General features: G+C 41.1%; 1 protein-coding gene across 1 annotated transcript; it reads left to right on the forward strand.

The window, feature by feature from the left end:
• The first annotated feature begins 126 nt into the window (after nucleotides 1-126).
• LOC133540149 (zinc finger protein 771-like) lies at nucleotides 127-10,068 on the forward strand. The gene is made up of 2 exons (XM_061882688.1): nucleotides 127-542; nucleotides 5,713-10,068. Exons 1-2 carry the CDS (start codon nucleotides 419-421, stop codon nucleotides 6,933-6,935), a joined length of 1,347 nt encoding a protein of 448 aa, XP_061738672.1. The 5' UTR covers nucleotides 127-418; the 3' UTR covers nucleotides 6,936-10,068.
• Nucleotides 10,069-10,190: the final 122 nt, after the last annotated feature.

Here is a 10,190-nt window from a genome sequence, read left to right on the forward strand (position 1 = left end):
AAAGTCAATGTAACGTTCCTTCCTCTCTAAAATACTCCAAAATAAAAAGTATGTTACATTAAAAAAAAAAAAAAAAAAGAAGAAAGCAGCAGAACAGAGCAGTAGTGTGTTGTAACGTCAAGTGTGCTAACTGTCGTGAAAGCACATCGAAGGAGAGCATGACGCTAATAAATTATTTGTTCTCCAGTTTGAAATATTTACGGCGTATAGAATACATATTTGATTCTTTATTTCAGGCTAAAGTCGTCTCGATGCGCTAGAAGCACTGTGCCGCTTCTCGTGCTATCTTTGCTTGTTAGTTAGCTTAGCTCGCTAATTAGCTTAGCTTGTTAGCTGCTAACAAAGAGACGCGGACGTTATCAACACATCGCTAAGAAGAAGATCAAATGTGAGAGTCAAGTGTTGTGATTGTGTGGAAATGTGTGAAAGAACGATAGCAAAGTATGAGGAGGAACTTTGTCCAACAAAAGAGGAGAAGGAGCAACAACATCAACTACTGGACGCTGTTTTCAAGAAACATCAAGTTGTGTTACACAGAACAGGTTTGTTGACTTCTTACTCTCACATCTTTACTAACTTTATATTTGATGAATAAGACTGTAGCCGAGTGTCCTGGGTTCGCATAATTTGGGTACTGATAAAATAAAATAATAAAAGGGAGTCATGAGAGCACCACTTCTTTATTGTTCCCTTCTTTACACCTCTTTCCATATACCTACACCTTCTTCAACAACCCACCTTTATACAGACCTCTTACGGCAACACTGGAGGGACACCCTGAACTGTTTGTTACAACACTATCCTTAATATATTATGTATAAGAAGGTGTGTTGTCTTGTGAGGATGATGCATTCCGTCTGCTACTTGCAACCTGGTCTTGCAACCACGTCGGTGTTCTGTGGAATGTAACGACCTGTAAAGATGAGTTACACAGCCCAGTTCATTTGTACAATAAACTGTCAGTGGTGGAACAAGCCAAAGCTGGGCCTGGGAGGGGCATGACGAGGCCCCCTAATCCCCAAATAATAAAGCTAATTCTACCATCATTTTACAACATACACATACCTGTCTGGGTTTACCGCCAACAATCTTTAACCAGGTTTTTTAAAAAGTTTGCGTAAATTTGCATTTTCCCAACACGTATTTATTTTCTCACTTTCGCCGCAGCATCAACCCGTTCACAGGATGTAGAAAAATTATCAAAGGGGATCTAATTTTTAAAATGTTGCTTATCATTCACAATCCATATGTAAGACAATAACATGTTTTTATTTTTTATGCATTCTAAGTCCTAAACAAATGTTAGCAACATCTTCCATCCATCCATTTTCTACCGCTTATTCCCTTTCGGGGTCGCGGGGGGCGCTGGCGCCTATCTCAGCTACAATCGGGCGGAAGGCAGGGTACACCCTGGACAAGTCGCAACCTCATCGCAGGGCCAACACAGATAGACAGTCACATTCACACACTAGGGACCATTTAGTGTTGCCAATCAACCTATCCCCAGGTGCATGTCTTTGGAGGTGGGAGGGGCCTATCCCCAGGTGCATGTCTTTGGACGTGGGAGGGGCCTATCCCCAGGTGCATGTCTTTGGACGTGGGAGGGGCCTATCCCCAGGTGCATGTCTTTGGAGGTGGGAGGGGCCTATCCCCAGGTGCATGTCTTTGGACGTGGGAGGAGCCTATCCCTAGGTGCATGTCTTTGGAGGTGGGAGGAGCCTATCCCCAGGTGCATGTCTTTGGAGGTGGGAGGAAGCCGGAGTACCCGGAGGGAACCCACGCATTCACGGGGAGAACATGCAAACTCCACACAGAAAGATCCCGAGCCTGGATTTGAACCCTGGACTGCAGGACCTTCGTATTGTGAGGCAGACGCACTAACCCCTCTGCCACCGTGAAGCCTCCAGAAGGAAATATGCCTCATAATAGCCACAAACTGGAGGATACGTTTTTAATTAGGATACAATTTACAAACCCCGTTTCCATATGAGTTGGGAAATTGTGTTAGATGTAAATATAAACAGAATACAATGATTTGCAAATCCTTTTCAAGCCATATTCAGTTGAATATGCTACCAAGACAACATATTTGATGTTCAAACTCATAAACATTTTTATTTTTGTGCAAATAATCATTAACTTTAGAATTTGATGCCAGCAACACGTGACAAAGATGTAAGGAAAGGTGGCAATAAATACTGATAAAGTTGAGGAATGCTCATCAAACACTTATATGAAACATCCCACAGGTGTGCAGGCTAATTGGGAACAGGTGGGTGCCATGATTGGCTATAAAAGCAGCTTCCATGAAATGCTAAGTAATTCACAAACAAGGATGGGGTGAGGGTCACCAATTTGTAAGCAAATTGTCAAACGGTTTTAGAACAAGACTCCGGCTTATTAGTGATTCCTAGAGCCCAAAAAAAGTCTGCGGGCTATAGAGCGTTTGCCGTTCGGGCTCCAGTACTCTGGAATGCCCTTCCGGTAACAGTTGGAGATGCTACCTCAGTAGAAGCATTTAAGTCTCACCTTAAAACTCATCTGTATACTCTAGCCTTTAAATAGACCTCTTTTTTAGACCAGTTGATCTGCCGCTTTTTTTCTTTCTCCTATGTCCCCCCCTCCCTTGTGGAGGGGGTCCGGTCCAATGACCATGGATGAAGTACTGGCTGTCCAGAGTCGGGACCCAGGATGGACCGCTCGCCTGTATCGATTGGGGACATCTCTACGCTGCTGATCCGCCTCCGCTTGAGATGGTCTCCTGTGGACGGGACTCTCGCTGCTGTCTTGGATCCGCTTGAACTGAACTCTGGCGGCTGTGTTGGAGCCACTATGGATTGAACTTTCACAGTATCATGTTAGACCCGCTCGACATCCATTGGTTTCGGTCCCCTATAAGGGGGGGGTTGCCCACATCTGAGGTCCTCTCCAAGGTTTCTCATAGTCAGCATTGTCACTGGCGTCCCACTGGATGTGAATTCTCCCTGCCCACTGGGTGTGAGTTTTCCTTGCGCTTTTGTGGGTTCTTCCGAGGATGTTGTAGTCGTAATGATTTGTGTCTACGTACCTTCCACACATGCGTACACCCACCGGAGTGACATTTGTCCAAGTTGCACCATCCCCAAGTTTTCCAACCTATTCAAAGCATTCCAACATCAACACATTCCACTCATCCTGGACATTCAAATTAAGACTTTCCCAAGTTTCAAACCGAATTCTGGTTTTCCTTGAAATTCAAACTCTTCAACATTTAAACCATTCCAACATTCAAACTATTCTTACATTCTGTCAGCATTTCAGTTCAATTTCAGCATTGGAGCATTTACAATCAATTCCTTAAACAATTGCCTCATCTCTTTATTATTATTATTGTTATAATTATTATTATTATTATTATTATTATTAAATGTAGCTTACCATATTGCTCAAAATGTTCATTTCCCCTTGGGGATTAATAAAGTACCGTATTTCCTTGAATTGCCACCGGGGCGCTAATTAATTTAAAACCTCTTCTCACTCTGGCACTTACCAAAGGCATGCGGTAAATTTAGGCCTGCGCTTAAAAATTTGAGTGTGATGTAAGGATACCATCATGAAAAGCACATTTAATGAAAAAAACGTTATTATGGTCTTACCTTTACTTATAAATGAAGTCCATGCGCAGCTCCTTCTGATCAAAAGCATCGATAACTTGTTTATAGACGTCTTCCTTATCTTTTTTCAGTTTTAAAAGTCTCTCTGTCTCGATGGAGATCTTCCTTTATTACCTCCTGCTTCGATTGAAAGTCCATTTTAGAAAACTGTTTTATTTTAAATATGTAATCCTCCATGTTAAAAGTGCAAGCGAGAGGAAACATATTGTTGTCACTTCTTCTGCAGCCGAGTAGTCGCAAGAAGGATCACTAGCGCCCTCTACCACCAGGAGGCGGGAGTCATTTAATGACTCCTATTTGACACACGCAGCTACGGTATATTAATAAAACATAGCTGCTTACTGTTCTTTTTAGCATATTCAATAGCTTGGACCTTAAATCCTACTGAATAGCTCTTAATCTTCTCTTTATGCGATTTCCAATGATTGAAATCAGCCTTCTCCATTTTGAAAATGATGACAGGTGAGGTGTCACTCGTGACGTGACGAGTTTGACCCGGCGGATATTCTAGACATGCTCTAATAAAAATATTATTTTGCGAAACAAGTTTAACCCGGCGTTAATCCTGAGCCGGCGGTAATGCTAAGCATGCGCTAATTAGTTTTCGAAACGAATTTGACCCGGCAGTAATTCTAGTCAGGCGCATACTATATAACCGGCGGCAATACAAGGAAATACGGTATGTCTGATTCTGATTTTGATTGAATGTGTGGACTGCATGAATGATGCCTTCTCAGTTCTCACTCTAGCGCAATTTGAGTGTCTACAAATGCACTAAATTAATATACTCCATTATTACTATTATTAATGAGGTAAACATGTTATCTTTTGAAGGTGTAGTCAGTAATCTGATTACTTCTTCCCAGTTGAACTGTGGTGACACTATCTAAATCAGGGGTGCCCACACTTTTTCTGCAGGCGAGCTACTTTTCAATTGACCAACTCGAGGGGATCTACCTCATTTATATATATCATTTATATTTATTTATTTATGAAAGAGACATTTTTGTAAACAAGTTAAATGTGTTTAATGATAATACAAGCATGTGTAACACATATAGATGTCTTTCTTTCACAAAGACAAGAATATAAGTTGGTGTATTACCTGATTCTGATGACTTGCATTGATTGGAATCAGACAGTAATGATGATAACGCCCACATTTTCAAATGGAGGAGAAAAAAAGTTGTCCTTTCCGTACAATACCACATGAAAGTGGTTGGTTTTTGGCATCTAATTCATCCAGCTTCCATACACTTTACAAGGAAAACATTGGCGGCAAATTCCGTAGCTTGCTTGATTGACATTCACGGCACCCGAGGGTCTTGTGAGATGACGCTGGCTGCTGCCAGTTCATTATTATGAAAAAATGACAGAGAGGAAGGCGAGAAACACTTTTTATTTCAACAGACTTTCGCGCCGTCCCTTCCGTCAAAACTCTAAAGGCCGACTGCACATTTCCTATCTTCACAATAAAAGCCCTGCTTCCTGCTGCCTGCGCTAACAAAATAAGAGTCTCGGAAAGCTGGCGTGCACAAGTGATGTGCACGCCAGCTTTCTGAGGGATCGCTTGTGCACGCCAGTTTTCCGAGACTCTGTATTTAGTTAGCGCAGGCAGCATGAAGCAGGGCTTTTATTGTGAAGATAGGAAATGTGCAGTCGGCCTTTAGAGTTTTGACGGAAGGTACGGCGCGAGAGTCTGTTGAAATAAAAAGTGTTTCTGGCCTTCCTCTCGGTCATATTTTCATAATAATGATCTTGCAGCAGCCAGCGTCATCTCACAAGACCCTCCGGTACCGTGAATGTCATTTAAGTGACGTCTTGGTGAAGATTGATGAGCACTCATTTTTAGGTCTATTTTTTTTAAAAGCCTGGCTGGAGATCGACTGACACAGGGCCATGCCTGGGAAGGCATGGCCCTGACAAACTTCTCCATGTGTCAGCTGGAAGTACCCTGACTACTATTAGGGGGAAACTGATGAGATTGTGAGATCATATGTTGGTGCAGGACTGAGCAAAGTTGGACTTTTCTAAAGAATGTGTTTCTCCTGTCCCACAGACCTCGATGAAGAACATCTTCCTCGTGAGCAGGAGGAGGAACCCCAGTCCCCCCACGTACACGAGGAAGAAGAGGTACCGCATCCCCAACACATGAAAGAGGGAGTAGAGGAGCCACATTCACCCTATATTAAAGAGGAAGACGAGACGCCACAGACCCATAATGTTAAACTGACCCTTCACAATAAAGGACAAGCGGAGGAGGACCCACTCATCTTACACATCAAAAATGAAGAGGAGAACCCGCTGACCCCTAGCATTAAAGAGGAAGAGGAGGAGCAAGAGGCGGTGCACATTAAAGAGGAAGAGGAGGAGCAAGAGGTGGTGCACATTAAAGAGGAAGAGGAGGAAGAGGGCATCAGTCAGCCTAAATGGTCGGAGGAGTTCCCAGTGACTGGTGTCCCTGTGAAGAGTGAAGATGATGAGGTGAAAGGTGAAAGTGAGGAGAGGGGAGGGGGGGAGCCTCCAAGCAGCAGCTCAACAGAAGCTGATGGAGACCACTGTGGAGGATCACAAGCAGACAAGCTCTTAGCTCCACTATCAGATAGTGAGGACACAAGCTCACACTCTCCTCACACTGATGATGAAGACTCTAAAGATGATGCAACATGTCACACTGACAACACTCACTTCACATGTTCTACCTGTGACAAAACCTTCAAATACCACTGTTCTCTGAAAGTACACATGAGAAGACACACTGGAGAAAAACCTTTTATCTGTTCAATATGCGGTAAAGGTTTTACACAAAGTACCCATTTGAAAAGACACATGAGAACACACACTGGTGAAAAACCTTTTGTCTGTTCAACCTGCGGTAAAGGTTTTACAAACAGTCAGAGTTTGAAAGTACACATGAGAATACACACTGGGGAAAAACCTTTTTCCTGTTCAACCTGTGGTAAAGGTTTCACAGAAAGTCAGAGTTTGAAAGTACACATGAGAAGACACACTGGGGAAAAACCTTTTTCCTGTTCAACCTGTGGTAAAAGTTTTACACAAAGTCAGAATTTGAAAAGACACGCTAGAACACACACTGGAGAAAAATCCCATTCCTGTTCAATCTGCAACAGAAGCTTTTGTGACCGATCAACCCTTGTAGCACACATGGGAACACACCCGGGAGAGAAAGTGTTGAGTTGCAGTGTGTGTGGTGAGAGATTCTCTACTAAGAAGCAGTGTGAGAAACACAAGTGTGCTGGTGAGAACAGCAGCAGCAAATGAAACTGCAGTATTTGAAATAAACTGTCCAGACTTTCTCACAGCATCAGCACATATAACATGTGTGACATTGTTGTTTGTCTAACTATCTGTTTAATATGCTTCTTCATTTATAGATTAGATATTTTATATTAATGCTTTTTTCAGTCAGGCACATACATTAATATGCAACATTGTGTACTTTTATTAAAAAATGGACAGAACAATTTGAGTAAAAAGGTGAGAGTAAACAGTAAAATCATATTTTACATGCAATAAATATTTTATGTGTATTTATACACACACACACACACACATGGGAAAAATCACAAGACTACTTCATCTCTACAGATCTGTTTCATGAGGGGTTCCCTCAATCATCAGGAGATTTTAATGGAAGCATTCACATACAATGGTTTGTATAGGGCACAGAGTGGGTGGGTACAAGCAGGCGTAGGGTGTGGTGATTGGCTCATGTGTTACCTAGGAGGTGTTTCCGTTTGTGGCGGCATGTTGAAATGATTTCACTGTGCTTGTTGAGGGATGACAGGTCTGGATGATATATAATAAACAGTTTCTCTTTTAAGCATGGATTGCATCTTTTATATAGGGACGGCGTGGCGCAGTGGGAGAGTGGCCGTGCGCAACCCGAGGGTCACTGGTTCAAATCCCACCTAGAACCAACCTCGTCACGTCCGTTGTGTCCTGAGCAAGACACTTCACCCTTGCTCCTGATGGGTGCTGGTTGGCGCCTTGCATGGCAGCTCCCTCCATCAGTGTGTGAATGTGTGTGTGAATGGGTAAATGTAGAACTAGTGTCAAAGCGCTTTGAGTACCTTGAAGGTAGAAAAGCGCTATACAAGTACAACCCATTTATTACCACTGTTGTAAGGTGTGCTGGATGCAAGAATTTTCCATGTTATTAAATATTCAACATTCTTGTCTTTGAGGTTCCAAATGTGCTTGCTGAGTTCTGTAGAATTCCGCAAGGTCTGGTTTCTAAAGGAGGCTTGTGATTATTCCATCTGGCTTTAAACGCTCCTTCGGTTAATCCTACGTACGTGTCGGATGTGCTAATGTCCTTGCGTGTTACCTTTGCTTGGTAAACGTCTGATGATTGAAGCCAACAAGCAAACCGTCAACTTCCTCGACGTCACTTTCAACCTGAGAAATAACAGCTACCAAGCATTCACAAAACCCAACACAACACTCCAATACGTGCACCATGACAGCAACCACCCACCCACCACCACAAAAAGAATACCTACCGGAATTAATTCAAGGCTATCGATGCTGTCATCTAGCAAAGCTGAATTAGACCAAGCAACCCCCCCGTACCAGAAAGCACTTGATGAAAGCGGATACAACTTCACCCTCACCTATGAACCCACGCCAGGAAACCAACCAAAAAAAGAGCAGAAAACAAAACAACATCATCTGGTACAACCCCCCATTCAGCAAAAACGTCTCAACCAACATCGGCCGCAAGTTCCTCACTCTGATCGACACACACTTCCCCAAAGGCAACACCCTAAGAAAACTATTCAACAAGAACAACATTAAATTGAGCTACAGCTGTATGAATAACATGCAACAAATCATTTCAAACCACAACAAAGCAATTGCAAAAGGACTGCCTACCCCCAGACTAAACGACTCAAACCAAAAAGGAATGTAACTGTCGCAAGAAACCTGATTGCCCTCTCAACGGGGGGTGCTTACAAACATCAGTCGTTTACCAAGCAAAGGTAACACGCAAGGACATTAACACATCCGACACGTATTGTGTTGTGATTGTTTTTTATGTATGTCCCCAGACCTTTATGCAATATACAAGTGAGAGAAAATGGCATTTTTTTTTGTTTTTTTTTGTAAAAGGATGGTTTTGTTTTTACAAACTTACATTTGTGGATACATCAAATAAATCCAGAATTGTGTTTTAAACATTTTTTTTTAATCTTTTTTTTTCTTTTTTAACATCCCCAAAACAACATCAATATCAGTCACAGTTTGGAGTGACAGGCAAAAGCCAATATTGTACATCATCCCACAGAGATTTACTTTGCATACATTCTTAAAATAAAATGTTTATTGCGTTTCCCAATCACAGAACCAACAAATGTTGTATCCAATTGCAAAACAACATCCAAAATATTACTTTTAAGTGGTCAATTCCGTCTTTTTTTTTTTTAATTAACTTTTTTTGCCTTAGAAAGAATGGAAACTTTTAAGTTATGGTTATTTTATTGTTCCAGAGAAAATAATAAGGAGAAGAAATAGTAAATAATTTGAAACAAATGCTGTGTATAGAATATTTTGAATGAAAGCTTTTTTAAATTTTGTAAGATTTTTTATTTGCAGGTCGTACTTAATGCAATCTTCACATCTTAAAATATTGGTATCACTCAATAAGTGCATCAGTGACCAAATGCCTTTTTCAAACCAAGATGGATTTGTTTCTCATTTGGATATAAGAACACTTCCATAGTGGAGTATTGTGTGTGATGAAGTTGTGTTTGTAAAGTAGTTTCCAGTACAACAACACTTGCTGCTAGGGATGGGTACTGTTCACTTCTAATTCCACGACCTCTATTTAATAATACAACTTTAACATTTGACAACCAAATAATAAAACAAGGTGACTCTGTAAAAAATCTGGGTATTATCTTCGACCCAACTCTCTCCTTTGAGGCACACATTAAAAGCGTTACTAAAACGGCCTTCTTTCATCTCCGTAATATCGCTAAAATTCGCTCCATTTTGTCCACTAAAGACGCCGAGATCATTATCCATGCGTTTGTTACGTCTTGTCTCGATTACTGTAACGTATTATTTTCGGGTCTCCCCATGTCTAGCATTAAAAGATTACAGTTGGTACAAAATGCGGCTGCTAGACTTTTGACAAGAACAAGAAAGTTTGATCACATTACGCCTGTACTGTATATACCTTTATATACATATATACATACATATATACTGTATATACCTTTATATACATATATACATACATATATACTGTATATACCTTTATATACATATATACATACATATATACCTATACTGTATATACCTTTATATACATATATACATACATATATACCTATACTGTATATACCTTTATATACATATATACATACATATATACCTATACTGGCTCACCTGCACTGGCTTCCTGTACACTTAAGATGTGACTTTAAGGTTTTACTACTTACGTATAAAATACTACACGGTCTAGCTCCATCCTATCTTGCCGATTGTATTGTACCATATGTCCCGGCA

The sequence above is a fragment of the Nerophis ophidion genome, linkage group LG21 (genome assembly GCF_033978795.1).
Source record: "Nerophis ophidion isolate RoL-2023_Sa linkage group LG21, RoL_Noph_v1.0, whole genome shotgun sequence".
NCBI classification, from domain to species: domain Eukaryota; kingdom Metazoa; phylum Chordata; class Actinopteri; order Syngnathiformes; family Syngnathidae; genus Nerophis; species Nerophis ophidion.

Coding starts and splice junctions, on each gene's coding strand:
- LOC133540149 (XM_061882688.1), top strand. CDS start 419: ATGTGTGAAAGAACGATAGCAAAGTATGAGGAGGAACTTTGTCCAACA. Junction 543..5,712: donor AGTTGTGTTACACAGAACAG/GTTTGTTGACTT, acceptor CCTGTCCCACAG/ACCTCGATGAAGAACATCTT.